At 35.1% G+C, this 17,819-nt stretch overlaps 2 protein-coding genes and 2 pseudogenes across 2 annotated transcripts; 1 reads left to right on the top strand and 3 right to left on the bottom strand.

Annotated features, from left to right (window-relative positions):
* The first annotated feature begins 1,270 nt into the window (after nucleotides 1–1,270).
* On the top strand, nucleotides 1,271–2,260 carry LOC120117864 (helicase and polymerase-containing protein TEBICHI-like). The gene is made up of 2 exons (XM_039138050.1): nucleotides 1,271–1,908; nucleotides 2,087–2,260. Exons 1-2 carry the CDS (start codon nucleotides 1,658–1,660, stop codon nucleotides 2,091–2,093), a joined length of 258 nt encoding a protein of 85 aa, XP_038993981.1. The 5' UTR covers nucleotides 1,271–1,657; the 3' UTR covers nucleotides 2,094–2,260.
* Nucleotides 2,261–2,282: 22 nt separating this feature from the next.
* LOC120117863 lies at nucleotides 2,283–7,777 on the bottom strand (annotated as a pseudogene).
* Nucleotides 7,778–8,701: 924 nt separating this feature from the next.
* On the bottom strand, nucleotides 8,702–10,144 carry LOC120117880 (protein JINGUBANG-like). The gene has a single exon (XM_039138058.1). It carries the CDS (start codon nucleotides 10,142–10,144, stop codon nucleotides 8,780–8,782), a length of 1,365 nt encoding a protein of 454 aa, XP_038993989.1. The 3' UTR covers nucleotides 8,702–8,779.
* A 710-nt stretch (nucleotides 10,145–10,854) lies between these two features.
* LOC120117857 lies at nucleotides 10,855–13,254 on the bottom strand (annotated as a pseudogene).
* Between the last annotated feature and the right edge of the window lie 4,565 nt (nucleotides 13,255–17,819).

Raw genomic sequence — 17,819 nt, 5'->3', positions numbered from 1 at the left:
TGAAATGGAACAAACTGATTTAAGAGGATCATTCCCTAAAAGATTTTTACAATATTCGTTGATCAAGATACCAATAATTATTAAATATAGATACAAATCAAATAATTATTGTATTTATTTTTAACAAAAAATATTAATTTAAAATCATTTAAAAATTGGATCAATAATATTAATTTTAAAATACAAATATATATTTAATAAAAAGTGAAATTAAAAAATAAATTTGTAAATTATAAAACAATATAAATCATTTAAATATTGTTTAAAAACTTCATAACAATTTCTTAGAAATATATAAATTTAGTCATAAAAATATTAAGCTAACATACACGAGTTAGGTGTTAAACATGTACAAATACTACGGGACCTTCCAATTTTCCTCGTATTATATTGTCACGTTGACTAAAAGAATAGCAATATATAATCTCAAAATACAAATCAAGCACAATTATCTCACAAAACCATTAAATACAATTCTAAACTTTAAGTTATTTTATTTGGTACCGAGTAATCCATACATTTTGTATTTTTTTATTTAATTCCTTCCAATATAAAAAATTGCAAAATGAATAGCAACAAATATGTAAAGACCATTTTCATCGTGTATTTTCCAAATATCAACTAGTCAATTTTCCCCCCGATTAGTTTGAAGTGAATATAATGTAGTATATATTCGAAAGACTTTCAACAATTTAAAAATAAATGCTCATAACCTCACACGCCCTTACAAATGTTATACTCAAACCTGAAATCTCAAAAGATAACAACAATTCATTAAGTATTAAGGTCACTTGGTTCGTGCGACTACATAATACTATTCAAAAATTGAATTCTGTGGTTAAAAACAAGATAATACTATTCAAAATTTGGTGAGGCAAAGAAGATCAAGAATGGTGCACGCAAAATTGTTCTAGATAAAGCTGAAGAGGCCAGGGCCGCTGCCTTCTCAGCTTTTAAATCACTTGGATATAGCATCCCACAATTTTCTCGACCTTTGATATTGAATGGAAGTCCAGGAGGACAAGAAGCTGCAAGTAGCAGTCTTAGGGATGACTCTCCTCACAATTTTCTTCACCTAATGAAGGACTAATGCTGACAAAATCCTCAGATGATAACTTAGTGGTTTTGGAAGACGTAAACTTAGATACTATCTTGCAATCCAACATAGTTTTGGAAAATCCTACAGCTGTAACTGGTGACACAGGCAATGCTGCAGTTGAACAATGTAGAAGTACAAAAATGGCAACTGTTGGTGAATATCCGTATCATGGAATGCAGGATAGGCTTAATGAAGATCTTTGTGTTGGCACCGCAGATGGTGCTTGTGGGAAAGGTCCTCTAAATGCGGTTAATACTCCAGGTGGATTTGATTCTTTCCTGGAGCTGTGGGAGACTGCAGTGCAATTCTATTTTGACATTCACTTCAACAGAAGATCAGAAACAAATTATGTTGCTCCCTTTGAGATACATGGCATTGCAATCTGTTGGGAAAATTCTTCTGTGTACTATATAAATTTTCCCAAGGATTTACTTTGGTTGTACAATAGAAAAAACAATTTCTTATCAACAAGTGCATCTAGTGATAAACGTAACAACCTACCCCCTGAGCATCTGTTGGAGATGGCTAAACTGAGATGGAAAGAGAATTGGTGATATAATGGGAAAAAGTGGTGTCCGCAAAGTTACATGGAACTTGAAAGTGCAAATTCAAGTTCTTAAAAGTCCGGCAATTTCTATTCAGAGATTTGCTGGCATGCATCTTGGAGGGGAAGATAGGGGTCTAGAAATTATTGACAACTCATGCTTGTTATTACCACCAGTTCTGCTTAATGATGGAATTGACATGTGCATTGCAGCGTGGATTCTTTGGCCGATGAGGAGACAAGCTCTAGTCCCAACCTTGATAAGGTATTCACTATGCCCGTAACAGAAATTAACAAATTTGGGTTATAGATTTACATAGTTCTTAATGTTAGTTTTAAATTTCCATTTTAATTTGGGCTAGCCCAACGTATAAGTAGACCTTGAAATTGTTAAGACACTTATTCTTCAAGTAAGGTTTTAATAAGTTATTGTGATCTATTAGGAAGTAAAGAAAAGGCTACCCAATGAGGCTGCTGCAGCTGCTAATCAGAGTGGCAGGTGGAAGAATCAAATGCGGAGGGCTGCACATAATGGTTGCTGCCGTAGAGTTGCTCAAACACGTGCCCTATGTTCTGCTCTTTGGAAACTACTCGTCTCTGAAAAACTTATTGAAGTGTTTACATATATTGAAACGCCATTGGTAAACTCTGCTATACATTTTTCAATCTTTGAGAGACATATTAGATCTAGGTTTGGTGTCAATTCTTTGGTGGTAGGTAACTCTTTAAGAAGAAACCATGGTTGAATCCAAATGTCTTCGAACTCTTTAAGAAGAGTAACTCATAATGAAGAAGCTTTGAAGTTCTTTCTGAAAATGTTATCATACCTAATCACCGATTGTACCAATGAGAAGCTGCTTTGAAGTTATACCCTTCGCAGTTGAGGTCACTGCCATGGCTTTCACAGAATGGCTGAAAAATTAGGACTGTGATTTTGTTATAACCTCTGGCCGAGAGTATAGAGAAATCGGTGAAGTAAGGTTGTGCTTTCCAAGAACAAGCTTCCAAATGTCTTTGTTGATCTGTGAGTGTATTTAAGTTGGAAAGGGATAAATTTAACTGAATTAACGATACAGACAATTCAACACAAATGATACAAGTTCATCCACTTACAGCCCGAGATTGGTCATATATTTCAATGACTGAAATCTCATATCTGTGCGCTCGAAGATTGAAGTAGTGGTAGACAACCCAGTTCTCACTAAAAACCTACAATAAGGAAAAGCAATATCAATAGTATTCCTTTCATTGCTGCTTATGACACCAAAATGAGACAATAAATGAAAACTTACAGCATGAACAGGGCCCTGTGAACCATGATGGGTCACTCAGTGCAATATTCGACCCGTTACAGTGTCAATAAGATATGCAACCAACCATGCTTGTTCTGGTGTAACAGATCCAATTTCACCGCTGCCTTTGGGCGCGATAGTAGCCACAAAAAGTGCATTTCTTGATATATATTTATATATGACATCCTGGTCTGCTATAACCTTTGTTTGAGTAAGTACCACCTAGAAAACTCAAACCAAAAGACAATAAATATGGTTTATACATGCACTATACACAAGGCACCAATAAACACTCAAACAGACAAAAGAACATGCACAATTGGGAACGAACCACATTTAGCTGTCCTTCATAACCCCATTAACCACACGACGTTAAAGCACGGGAAAATCATATAGAAACCATTTTTAAGAAAATTAGAAGTCAATGTGAGTCTCATACTATGGTTAAAAACCTAGGGTTGAGAAGTGCATAACAAAAAGCTTTACTCATGAGAGCAGTCAATTCATGCAGTAATGCAGTACAATGCAACTAAGTCCACAAATTCCTCCCAAGGGCACCATGCTGGTTGACAAATAAGCAAAAAACATTGAGAAAAAACATCGGGGTTGGGATTGGGGTAGAGGGGGAGAGCTTTACCTCATTCAATTTTCTAGTGACTGTGGCAATGATCTTTTCTGATTCAGAGGGAAACACAACCGACCACAATTCCCTAGTGTCAAAGCAGAAATCATCAGCCACTTCGCCAGAGCCCATGCTCTTCAATGCATGACCCTTGATTATGCCATTATCATCCTCAACAGTGTACCAGTATATGTTTGAAACTCACGTTTGAAAATACTAATAGCCTCAGGAGATTTGGGGTATAAATGTGCATGCTTATCAGCATCAATTAGCAGGTGGAGTCGCTGTTCTGTTGAATCTGTATATGGCAGTGGAATAACTTGTGCAACAGAATGAACATGACTTAAAGAACTAAGTTCCTTTCCTGTGTAAGTGTCAACAAAGGAAAGAACACCTGGTGCATTTGAACTTGGACCACACTTTCCAACTACAAGCACGGATGGATTTTCATCCATAGCATGATGATGAGGAACTTGCCAATGGTACAAGTTTAGTCCTATAGGATGTTGACACACCTCTGATTTTTGTAAACTGTAACAAGTGAGACCAGACAATGCGTCCATCTCCGGTATGCAATGAATAAATCTTCCCTGGCCTTGTTAGTATTATGAGCAGCTTCCGGAAGCCATTGTGATCTCGAGTCATTTTGCTCTTCTCAGAACTTTTTAACCTCATACTTTGAATGGCTGCTATATCCTCGGGGCTTGCAAACATTAGAGTTCCCTTGAGCCTCAGCATATGTCCCTTAAGAATAAGAGCATCTTGTCAAAACCAAATTTTCAAAGAGGGTTTAAGAATAAAAGAAATGTGTCTGCGAGTCCATTTGAAATAATGAATAGAGTTATAGAAGCTTTGAGCATTTGTAGGAAGTAAGCTCAAACACACACACATATGATAACTCAACATGTATGAGAAACAAAATCAATATTTAATTATCTATTCACCTGTTAAGAGAAATGAAAGAGTTATCATGCAGTCAACTGACACCTTCAGTTAAGATGTGAAGAACAAACATGTTTTTCACTAATTACATAGTAACATTCTTGAAATCATCTTATAAGATTCGTATTTCATACCTTAAGCCATTCAAATTGGTTGTGCTCCACTTTTGCAACTGATACACCATCCCTTTCCACAGGGAGTACTGAAGTTGTTATATCAATTACTGATGCCAGCCCATCTTCCCTACTCCAGACAATCTCACCTTGTTGCAATAACAGTAATGAATGATCTTCCATCACAACCAAGGCCCGAAATCCATAAGACCTATCAGTTCTGATATAACTATTGACGAGAATTTTGTGGACCAGCCCCCGTTGCCGGTCTATTTTAAGGCTTTCTTTGAGCAAATTATCAACCCAATTGTGCGCAAGCTTTACTGAGAGATGAATCTCGTGGCCTGCATGTTGAACCAGTCCAAATGCTTGTTAGCCCTCTGAGACTGAGAGAGCATCACTAGCAGCTGTTTCATAATTTGTTTTTTCCACTTCTAGCCTGTGCTCATCTATCACGCTGATAAATATGGTGATTGAATTCATTTTAATTGCAAATATTCCTGAAACTGATGAAGGTATTATTTCTGCAGGTCCCAAGGAATCTTTGACAAGATTAGAAAGGGGTGTCTGTTGAAAACTAATCTTTCCATTTCGAAAACTTATTGTTAGCAGAGTTGACCCTTTGGAATCAAGGGCCACAACTGGCTCACTGGAAACTAGTGAAACTTCTCCCAAAAACCCATCAGAAAAGGAAGCAGTTTCATGCTTCAACTGAAACCTCTCCATTCATGGCATTGATTTGATACATATCAAACTGAGATGAAGCAGCCAATCCTACAACGTATACCAAATTACTTCCTGGAGGCTGAATTACCTGCTGAACATTGAGACTGCAAGTAGCATGTAGATGTACATCAATGATACCTTCATTTTGAAAAGGTAGCAGACAGGGGAGGAAGCTATTGAAACATAGTATATTGTAATTGGACTAACCTTTCTTCTTCAAAATCCTTCCTCCAAAGAACCTCCCCATCTATGCAAGAAACAGCATTGAGTCGACCATTGCTAAAAATGATAACTACGTTATCCTTTTCAATTTTCAAATTTGTCTGCAAAAAATTGATTTAGTATGAAGTCAATTAATAATAGATGCTTCTAGAATTACAGAATGAATTATATAATTTCACCGCACACCACCAAATACAATTTCAAGTGGCTGGTAAAAATCATCATTTTTCCTCTTCCTTTGATTGTTTGATTGGTGACCCATCTGTTGCTGACCATTGTGGGAGCCATAAGAGATTGGATTTATCTCGGTCTATTTGGGTTCCGCCTCCTGTGGGATTCTTTAAATTGAATGTTGATGGTGCAGTCAGTGGTGATTGGCTAAAAGGGGGCATTGGCGGGATTCTTAAAGACTCAGGGGGTTTACTGTTGGGGTCCTTCTCGGAGGCTGTTGGTCAGGGTCCTCCTGCAGTAGCTGAATTGTTGGCAGTTAAAAGGGGTTTGATGTTTTTTATAGAATCTATATGGTGTAATAAAGGGAGGCTAATATTAGAATGTGATTGCCTCTCAGTGGTGAATTGGATCAAAAACCAGGGTGGCTGTTCTGATTCGTTGAGTCTTATTTTGAAGGAGATTGTAATTTTAGTTAGGGATAGAGATGTGATTGTTAGGCATATTTCCAGAGGGTTCAATTGGGAGGCAGACAAACATGCTAAAGAGGGAATTGGTTGAGTGGGGTTTGTGTGTAGGAAAGAGAGGTTGGTTATGGGTGGTTTTTGTGTATGTTTGTTAGTGGTAGTAGTATGGTGTATGATGTAAACTCTAATGTAATATGGTTATATTCAATAAAATTTTGAGACACTCTTTTCCTCCTTCCAATGTCCTGTGAAATAGCGTATATTTCATAGGTTATGAAGGGGGGTTTTAATGAGGTCTCCCATTTCTATCAAAAAAAAAAAAAGTGGCTGGTAAAAATGCAAGATATAAAATTCTATTGGAAGAAAAACGATACAAAAAATAATAGATAGATAAAATTTATGGAAATAAGAAATACTCAACAAAGCACACTTCCATATATGTATTTGCCTTGTTCTACAGGATGTGCTACAACAACTAAAAATCTTTTAGATTAAAGTTTAACTAGAATAATCTTGATTGTATAACAGAACATCTAACAGAGCGCAGAAAGGAAGAAATTTCAGAAACCATGATCCACTGCAAACAGACTCTCTAGCAGAGAATACAAAGAAAAAATTATGTTAGTTGGAAAGATTATGGAAAATGAAAATTCTGATGCTAACCGGCACTAATAACAATGATTTTGAGTGCTTTGGTCCCCGAAGGGGAGATTCCCAAACCATCTGCCCATCAGGATGATTCCATGCTCTCAAAGTACTCCCTCCTGATGAAAGGGTAATGACATCTACAAGAATGAAATTTATTCAAAACATAGTCGGCTATAAAAGCAAGAGGTCACACCTTCCAATTGCTGACACCAGAAGGAGAAACCAACAAAATATCCAATCAGTGTTCAACAAAACAAGTTAGAAACCAGACCAAGTAATACAAGAACTAAAGGCACGCAATAGAAACAGGATCAAGTAATAAAGAAGTAAGAACAATAAAAAACTAAAGGCACACAAGTATTTTTTTTTTCATCTTCTGTAAAAGTAAATCGGATATGAGCATACGTACACTTCCCGAGAGCAATATCAATTCCATCAATAACATCATTAGACCCAAGCACATGTCTCCAAACTACATAAAAGAATTAAACAACCAGCCATAAACCAAACATGAATACAATAGGAATTGAAACAAAAACCAAAGAAAATTATAAATAAACTAATTCACTTGAATTAGACTTACAAATCTCTCCATGGCGGATATCAAGTGAAGCTACAACGTTCTCTTCACTACGACTCGTTTCCGACCAGTTTTTTGAGTGTGGAACACAGCTTGCTTCACTTTCCCGATATATTGTTGATGCCTAAGATTAAAAAATTAATTAGAAAAAAAACATGAAGAATTAAAGCTAAGCTTGAAACGTAATCAATGAAGTAACTAAAAGATAGCAAGAATTGTTAAATGTGAATTTGAATCAAGAAGTTGAACTTACCAATCCATAAGGCCTACTTGATCTTCGTAAAGTGAAAGTATCGGATTTAATAAAGATAAACAGAACAGAAGAAAAGGAATAATAAAAGACCGAATCGCCATAGCCATGGCGATGAAGGAATTAGCTCTATTTGTCGAAAAGGAAAGACAGACAGGTCTAGGTAACTCGGAGGACCATCGACTGACGACTCCGACTCATGGGCCTGGGCCTGGGGCTGGAACCTGAACTCCATTTTACTATTCAATAAAATAAGGGCTAATTTCATTTTGGTAGAAAAGATGTTGATTTTATCAATTTGGTACTTGATTTTTTGAAAAAAACAACTTAATTTCTGAATTTGTGATTTAGTTATAAATAAATCAATACATTTATCATAAAAGTAATATATGATTAAATTCAAAATTCAAAATATTTAAAATGTATTTAAATGGAATAAAAGTTAAAAATTTTCTTTGATAGTATTTGAAATAAATTTAGAAATTAAATATTTTTATAATTTAATACTCCAACTAAAAATGTATAAAATAGTAGGGGGAAAATTCTCTTTCAGAAAATGAGGCATATCAGGTATCTCATTCACATGTATACATGTGCTCACCACTATTGCGGTTTATTTCACTCTGGCCAAGCAAACATGGGACAAAAGTAGAGCTGTAATGGAGGGCCCTGTTTGTATTGGAACTCAAGTCATTGGTTGGCATCTAAACAGAATAAGTCGGAGAGTCCGAAGGTTCCATGTTGAAACGTCGGGGTTCGCCTTCAATGGTAAAATGAAAATGAAAATAAGTATATATTGCTTTTAGTTCTCATTTTGGTTCTGCTTTAGCTGTTCTTTAGAGTAGAACTGAAAGCCTTTTTCTTGGACTATCCGCGTCCGAGTCCGACACACGCGCTCAATGTTTGCTCATATACAGGGTTTTCCTTCGAACATCAGGGATTCAATTCCAGACCTTCATTAATGGCTATTCCTTAATAAAATAACGAGGTTTTCTTTTTTGGCTAGCCTTTTGTTTCGACAAGCTTGGTTCAGAATAAGAACTACCAAATGGAACTAATATAAGAAAAACATAACTGAACTACCAACATAAACATTGTCTTAAATTTTACTGGAAATGATTAGCTTGAAGCTTCTTCTCAACCCACGAAGGAGACAACACGGGGCTCATGTCGTATTCCGCCGTTGTCTTCTTCTTCAAATTGTTTCGATCTGCTAAATCGAAACAGGTTTTCTCTTCGGGCATGACCTTGACCCTCCATACCTTGAATGTTTGATCCAAGCTAGCGCTGTAAACCAAAAATCCCATCACAATTTTCTCCATTTGTAAACAAGCAGTTAAGCATCTAACAGGCCCTCTATGACCATCAAGCACTGCCAAACATTCATGGAAACAGCTCCCTTCCTCTCTTCTCCACACCCTAATCGTTGTATCCTCTGATCCGCTAAATATCAACTTCTCGATAGCCACTAAGCAAAGAACCGAAAACCGATGACCCTGTAAGAACCCGCCGTGGTTGAACCTACCGGACATTCTTTCTTTCTCCCAGAAGTTTACGGTGCCATCGGACGAACCCGAATAGAGAAAACAGTTGTTAGATGTCGAGCTTATTGCCATGGCGTTTACCGGTGATTGTTGAAATCTCAGTGTCATGGTTAGAGTGTGGGAGTTTTCTCTATATAACCTCCTCCATATCTTCACAGATCCATCAGAGGAACAAGTGAAAACGCACCCATCATCTTGGTTAACCACTATGGCATTGACCTTGCTTTCATGAACCACGAATGTGTCCACACATTTGTTATCTTGGAGCCGCCATGCCTTAACTGTTCTATCATATGAGCCAGTGTACAACAGCCCTTCGGCATGGTAATAAGCCATGCAAGAAACACAGTCTTTATGTTGTTGGCTGCTTGTCGTTGGGAACAAAAGAAATGAGCTTCTCTTAGGGAGTGTTGTGATCTTTTTGAACCCGAAATTATCTGAAACCGTGTAATTCCATATCCTGATCTTGCAGTCTCTATGTGCGGTGAAAAGCTTGTTACCAAAAGCCAAAATAGCTCGGATTTCACCGGAACTTGTCTTGATACAACCCCGCTCGGTGCAGTCAGACTGCCTCCATACACGAATACGTTTGCTGTCAGAACCGGTGAAAACCAATCCTTTTGAGATTGCGATAGAATGGATATTACCGTCCTCTCGATGAAGAGAAGCGATGCAGTGGTAGAGGAGAGAAGGCGATGGAGTTTGAAGAGGAGAGAGTGTCCATGATGTTTCAGGGCTACCAGGTGGCAACAATGAATCCATAGCAGCAGCACTCATTTGGGGACTCGAAGGTCTTCCGGGGCTGGACTGGAGGTCTTGGTCATACATATTTAGGTGAGTTCGAATCGAAAGCCTAGGAGGCGATTGAGTTGGATTGCTTTCGTTATCCATAATACAATGACCAGTTTTCCTGCCATAGAATTCCATGAGAGAAAAGAATGGGATATTGGTGGATTGAACTGAAAGCCTGCAAGAGCTAGGTAGAGATATACAAAGGGATGCATTGGCGGTGTAGTTACGAATTTAATTTGGTGAGTTGGGGTTAATTGGTATGGTCTCAATGACAACATTTAAGAAGAGAAGATACGGGAAGGAAGAAATGAGATACATAAATAAATTCAGTGATATTGATGAGATATTATGTGGTTCAAGACTAGCTTTGTTTCGAGGTTCATTTCTTTTTTCAGGCAATTTTCCTTTCCAAAAGACACTAATTGCAGTGAATGTGTTAGCTAAGAACTTCCGACCATCCACTCCATACCCAGTAAATTGTAAAAGCATGAGTGGTTACAGACCATTTTATCGCTGTTAAAAATGTTAGGTAACCATCTACTTGCTGTTCTTTAACTATACTGGTCAATAATAACTTGCCTGGCCAAAACAGGTAAAGGAAAACACTATGCAATTACCCTTTTACATCGGCGAATTGCTGGAATTAGAGTATTATATTGTAATAATTTCTTAAAGAATGACTTGTTTTTGCATTGTGGTAAATAGGTTAAATAATAGTTGTTGTAGTAGTTTACTGCATTTAAAATTGCGGTACGGCAAGCATTTCTGCTTTTTACCATGCACCTAAAAAACTGAGGGGAGGTGAAAAAATCAAACCAGCCAATTGAATTAAGAACAAGTAGTCTGTCCGAATACGTAACTATCATTAAAAGACCAATAAAAACCGATTGGTCAGAAAGGAAAATTTCTCTTTCATCAAACAATTGTAATAACAAGATCAAAACTTAGAAACAATAAGGATATCTTTACATCAAACTTCTAATACAATTTGGTCAGAAAGGTTGTGAAAGTGTATGGAAATGAGAGCTCAACCAAAACAACAATAGCTGATGCCGAAGTCCGGTGAAACATGAAATTCAACAAACCAGGGATTCCCCAATGTTGAGATTATGCGACTGAAAGTGATATAATGTCACCCAGCTTTAGATGAATCAATTGACTGCTGTTGCAAGTTCCTCCTGAAAAAACCAGACAATTTGGTGCTTGCAGCACGCACCGTTCTAGGCAGTAAAAATAATCATCCACTGGAGCACAGGTTTGAATAAGAAATATACTAGAATCAAATATAACATCACAGATGACTTAAGCCCAACTAATACTTCAAGAGGCCAAAAATAAATATCATAGTTACGACAACCTAAATCAATGCAAGAAAGACTTCAAAGGCAAGCGGTTCTATTTCAATGAAATTGGTATTTGCAATTCCCAAGTTCTTGATCCCGAATGAATACCAATAACAGTGATGCATTCAATTTATTTGACAGCAGCCTTTAATCTCCAAAAACATGACATTATTCACAATTACATGTGATTACACGGCCACTAAGTAAAATTAATTCAAAAAGGATAAGCTTATAGACAGCAATGAATACCTGACATTATACCGTGAGTAACAGATGTAATAATCCCATTTTCAATGGGTTCACCTTGCACACTTAGTGATCCTTCCGGATGGACTGAATGGACCGAGTTTGGGAAGATTAAATATACAAATGCCTTCATATTCTGTTATCATGAATGACGTGAATGTCAGGAAATAGGATTTAAACAACGAAAGCTAATGGTGTCAAAGTATAGCTTACAGTGCAGACTATTCGAACATAATTGGATATTCCCCCCTTTTGGAGGCTAGAAGTCTCACACATGAGGTAAATTCTACTTACAGAAGAAAATTATAATTAATTAATTAAGGAATTTTGTGATAACCTGCTCTTCTAGCTTGGTTGGGTCCAATACACCAAGCCCACTCCTCGCCACACAACAACATATTGAGACTGCAAAATCCAGCATAAGATCAGCAAGAAGTTAGGTACTCGGTATTGATGAAACGAGATATGAGCACGTCTTCATTGCTCACCAGCAAGATGCCCCATAGGAATCCCTGCATCTACAAGGGCCATGCATGCTGCATTAATGACACCTGGGAGAAGCTATATAGATAATATCAAGGATTACAATGATATCGACGTATCGTCAAGAAGATGCATAATATATCTACATACTAATTAAATCGTTTTGTGGGGATGGGTGCGGACTGTGGACATACAATCATTGAATCATAATTTAAGCAAAAGGTACTCAAATGAAATCTCTAGCATTAACACTCCATGCAGCAACATCATTGTCTCTCAAATTATAGTTTTCCCAATGTAGATTCTGGTTACATATCTCTAACAAGCACAAGCATTAGAATATAAACACTGGAAGCCTAAGCTTTGGAAAACTGAAACCTATGGAACAAAGAAATGAAACTGTAAAACAATATTATGGGAAATGCATAAAGAATACAGCACCATCATCATTCACAACCTGCCAGACAAAACATAAACTTGATCTATGAACAACTCAGCCATAAACAAGAGATACTTTTCACAGGTAGTTAACAAATAACCTACCTGGATTATAACTGATGTATTTGGATTAACAGTCAACATACAAATACTCTGCAGGGTTCTCTTCAATATCATTTCATATTCTTTTTCTAGTTTCCCTAAACACCAACGTACATTTTTCAAAAATTACCCCAGCTTAACAAACTTCAAATGCAAGAATAATTAAAAAGGATTTTAAAGAAAGCACCTATTTGTCCTGTTTTAGGTTTCCAAATAACTTCAATGCAAGCTTTTTCAGGGTTCTCATTCTTTTTAGTTCCACCTTTCGGCCCATAAACAGCAGCAAGGACTTTCGTATCTCCTAAATTAAAAAATAATCATATATGTAATCAAAATACTACAATTTCCCAACAGTTTACCCCTTTTTTCCCTAAATGAAGTACCTTGTGACCAACTGGCAGAGCCATGAGCTCGATGGAGAATATTACGAGAGCAGGAGAGAGGTCTCAACTGGTTCTGCGAGCGTCCGTCTTCCCTATCTACCTTCATTGCTCTCCCTCGCGCTCAATAAGCAAGCTTGTTTATCTCTAAATTTCCTTCAATTAATTAGGTTCAACTGCAAGAGAAAAAATTGTTGCTTGTGGAAAAGGGTTTTGGGTTAGGGTTTTTCAAATATGGCGTTTTTCATTGTAGCGGCAAAGTCAACGATGCCAATGGGTCGGGCTGTCAGAATAATAAACCGGGTCAAAAATATAGAGTATCAATTAACTTTTTTACTATAATAAAAATATTATATTTTATTTTAATTCATAATTATTATTCCTGTAAATATAAATATTTTCAATTATGTATATAATTAATTTGTACATCGTAATAAATAGAAAATTAATTTATAATTTATAACTGATTTAAAGTGCAAATTTGATACTAAACCATGTCAATATTAATTTTTTATTATATATTTATATTGATTGATATTTAGTATTATATTTTAACAATACAAATAAATTTATCATTTAATTTTAATGTGATTAAATATTATTATTAAAATTTTAATTTTATCGAACTTGACATCAACTTTTAATTAATATTAATTATAATAACTTGAAAATAAATTTTAACAAGAAAAACACTATTTCAAATATTAAGTTTTGATAGCTAAAAATAAGTTATTTTAAAATATTTTAAAATTATAATTAATTTAAACCTTTTATATATTTAAACAAACGTAGAATATTAATATACTTCATCTTCCATTATTTAGCTTAATTAAAAATAAGTATATAAATTATACATTTCGTTAATTTTAGGGGTTTAACTTATTTATTCAAAATAAGTGTTTAACATGTTCAACATTTCTATTTTAGGTGTCTACGTTATAACGGCCGTTAAAAAAAATATTATCTAACATGTGTTGTATTCATGACATTTAAAAAATTAAAAAAAAAACTTAAAATATTATTATTTTCAAAAAATCTAAAATTACTCTAAAATATCAATAAAAAATAAAAAAATCTCTAATTTTAATCTCCCTTATTATTGTCGTCGACCATCTCCAATCATTACCTTTGATGTCGAACAGTCACCCACCCATTGATCGACCATTACTCTTGTCATCACCTCAACCCTTAAATTCTCAGTCTTTAAACTTAATTCCTTAAAATCTTAAATATTTAATCCATAAACCCTAATCATACATGCGATGGTGGTTGCATTAGTGCTTGAAGCGTTGGCATAAAACAAACTCGGGGATTGAATCCTCTGTATGTGCTTGTTTATGCGACATAGATTTCACACATGATGTTGGGTTTCACACAATTGGTGAGCGTTTAATTTTTGGTCAGACTACAACGTTGGTGATGAAAAAAATAGGAATTTTAAGATCTTTTAATTCTCGACAAATTGGGATTCTTTTAAATATAAATTTAATTTTTTTTCAAATAAAAATTTAAATATATTGCACTTGTCAAATAATAATTTTGTTAAATATTGTAATGAATCATGCATCTAAAAAGATAACATTTTAAACATAGATATCTACTTTAACCCAAAAAAATAGGTATATAAAATTAACGGAAAATATAATTTATACACTTATTTTTTACGCTCGTTAAACCAACTTTGAATTAACATGAATTTGTAATAAAAATTTTCAATATAATTTGTAAATAACAATTTTTATATGCTAATGAAAAATTAGATTAACGTGAATCTATTTTTTATTTTCAAACATATTTAATCATATATAACTAAGATAAATGTAATATGAAACATATTACATATTGAAGATACTTAATTTCGTCCTTCAAATGTTATTATATTATAAATTAATTATTATTTATTTACAATTTATTTTTTTTTCAGGCCCAAATGGTGCCCCAAATACAAGTTCACATGCGTGGCCCGGCAGAATACCCCGATCCAACCCAGACCCCAAACACACACGCAGACAACGAGCTAGGGTTTTCAGAACCCTAGCATTCCAAGCGGCGTCGCACCACCCATGACCAAGACCTCCACAGCCGCACGTTACGACCCTCCAACAACCCGCAATCACTGCCATTTTCCTCGGCCACCACAACAAACAGAGCAGATTGTTAGTTCGAATAGGACTTCAACAAACATACCGAGTTTTACTCGGATTCAACCACTATAAACAACCTTTTTTGTACTATAAATGAAGGTTAGCAACACATGAATCATGGAGGATTTTCCAGAAGCAAATACACAGAAAAATTACGAGTATTCCTTAGTAAAATACGAGCAAAGAAATCTCGGATATCAACATTTTGTAACCATTTCGAATCAAAATAAAGGGTAAAAAAATCATACCTTCTTCGTTTTATCTTGCATGTGCATTTACTTTGTCGTTTTGTTTCGAATAACACCCAAAAGAAGCGTTTTTGGCCGATGAACGAGGTGAGACCCTTGTTCTCGAAACTCTTTTTGCAGATCTACGCCTTTCTAAAGCGATTTTTGAAAAATAGTTTGGATTTTTAAAGAGAGAATCCGAAAAGCTTTGAACTTTTTTTTTTAAATATTCACCGCTGATGATCGTCGGCCGGCGAGGCGGCAACGGTGGCCGGAATCTAGAACATGCGGCGGTGTTCATGTATTCTTCAAGAACACAAGAACACCCAGAGAACAAAGAACAAGGGGGTGAGTGATTTTGGTTTCGAAATGAGAATTAAAACATGTGTTTTGGCTTTATATCGACCCGTATGAGCCTCGTCCAACCCGACCCTACACGGTAGATCCGCGTGTTTTCACGCAAAAAATGGGAAAATTGCAGTTTGCCCCTCACACTCCCTATATGCTTATTTTGATCTCGAATTTGTTTTTGAATTGGTCTCTAATTTTGATTTTCTTTTGATTTAGCCCCTGATTCAATTCATGTTTTAAATTTTAATTTTTATTTATTTATTTTTATTATTTTTTATGCATATCACGTTTTACTATTATTTATATTTTATTATTATCATTATTACATATACATATATATATAATTATTTTTTTATTTTCTATATTCCTTTATTCTTAGTTTTCTATTTATTTATATTACATTACTACTTTTTTATTGTTATTATTATTATTATTATTTTTCTATGGTTACTTTTTTCCTACATATTTCTACTATTTTTACATTTTATTTATTTATTTATTTTTATTTGTTTTCTTTTTATTTATTCTTTACTTTTATTTTCTTATTTTCCTTATATACGTTTTATTCATTTCTTTATTTATATTATCTTCTTATTTTTTTTATTTAGTTGTTATATTATTTTCATTATTTTTTTCTTCATTTTTCATTTATTTTATTCATTTTTATCTTTACTTTTTTTATTCATTTATTTTTTTATTCTTTATTATTTCCTTTATGTCTTTCGTTTATTACTTTCTTTATTATTTTCATTTTTTATCTGACACATCTTTTGACTTTTTAAGGATATTTTCAAATCGATCTGAGACAAGTAATTTTGGATCGTTATTTTACTTTTTAAGTTAAACTTACAATTTCCTTATTTAATGACCACTGGAAATTACATAGTACCGAAAGGGCAGTTCAAGGGTGCTAACCATTCCTTGACTGTAACCGACTCCTGAATCCGACATATCACTGGAAAGACGCAGATCAGGTAAGAAATAAGGTATTCGATCAACCCATTTTTAATAAAATAAATGATCGGTGGTGACTCCTAATTCATTTTTCTAAGTCGAAGCCCAATTCCGGGCCCAACCGAAAGATGGTTCCGACAGCTTGGCGACTCTGCTGGGGACAGGTAAGTGAGTCAGGCTAAGGTAATTTCCAGTTGTCTTTTTAATGAAAATGATAAGTTTAAATTTTAAGGTAATTTTTCTATCCTTATTACTTACTTCTGATTATATTTTCAAGTATAGTTGTACTAATCATTTTCTAATGATTTCAGCCTTCTAAACTCATTTTTTCCTCTAAGGCTCTATACCCGAGCTCTGAACCTTGTTTTAAGTAGGGGTGAAAGCGACGTCTTCGTGTGAATTTATTCACTGTGCGGGCCTAGCAAGTAGCCTTCGGGATTCATATACCTTAATACCTTATGTCTTCGTGTGAATTTATTCACCTTGCAGACATAAGGGAATGTGTCATCTCGAGTTTAACTTAGTCCACACAAGCCTGTGATGGGTTTAGGACTAAGGGTCTGGCAAGCCCAAGGGGGCACCGACAAGGAGAACTCGGGTATCGTTTTTTAGAACATAACCCGAGAGACGATGGAGAATTAGAGCCCACCCTGAAACCTCATTTCAAACCCTAGGCTACCTGAATCATTTCCTGCTTTACTTTCTATTCAAAGTATGCAAATTAGACAAATATGCGATAAGAATTTGTTTGAAATTAACATGCGGGATAGAGATCATGTCCGGGTAAGGTAGATATCATGTGGGGTAGGACTTTTCATTTTCATTATTATTTTGATTTACCTCACTAACTCTTTTCATTTTTTTCTTGCATTTTAGTTTTCATCATTTGCTTCATTCAAAAAAGGTGTTGATCCACCAAAAACGTGTTCGTTAAACATAAATAATTTGCATTAATGGACAAAGGGGTTATAATACAAGAGATAAAAATACAAAGGACAGTCTACAAGGCGACTATGTGTCACATTCAATCCAGAAGACGTGGTGTCCACAATTGAAAAGTATATCACTCTGTTGCATTATAAAGGACTCAGAATGAACCGGGTCTATATCAAACGCAATAAAAGTCTATCTTTGAAGAACTG

The sequence above is a fragment of the Hibiscus syriacus genome, unplaced genomic scaffold (genome assembly GCF_006381635.1).
Source record: "Hibiscus syriacus cultivar Baekdansim isolate YM2019G1 unplaced genomic scaffold, ASM638163v2 tig00110321_pilon, whole genome shotgun sequence".
In the NCBI taxonomy this organism is placed as follows: domain Eukaryota; kingdom Viridiplantae; phylum Streptophyta; class Magnoliopsida; order Malvales; family Malvaceae; genus Hibiscus; species Hibiscus syriacus.
The sequence above is the reverse complement of the archived record's forward strand: the minus strand, read 5'-3'. Positions and strand labels throughout refer to the sequence as shown.

Coding starts and splice junctions, on each gene's coding strand:
- LOC120117880 (XM_039138058.1), bottom strand. CDS start 10,144: ATGGAATTCTATGGCAGGAAAACTGGTCATTGTATTATGGATAACGAA.
- LOC120117864 (XM_039138050.1), top strand. CDS start 1,658: ATGGGAAAAAGTGGTGTCCGCAAAGTTACATGGAACTTGAAAGTGCAA.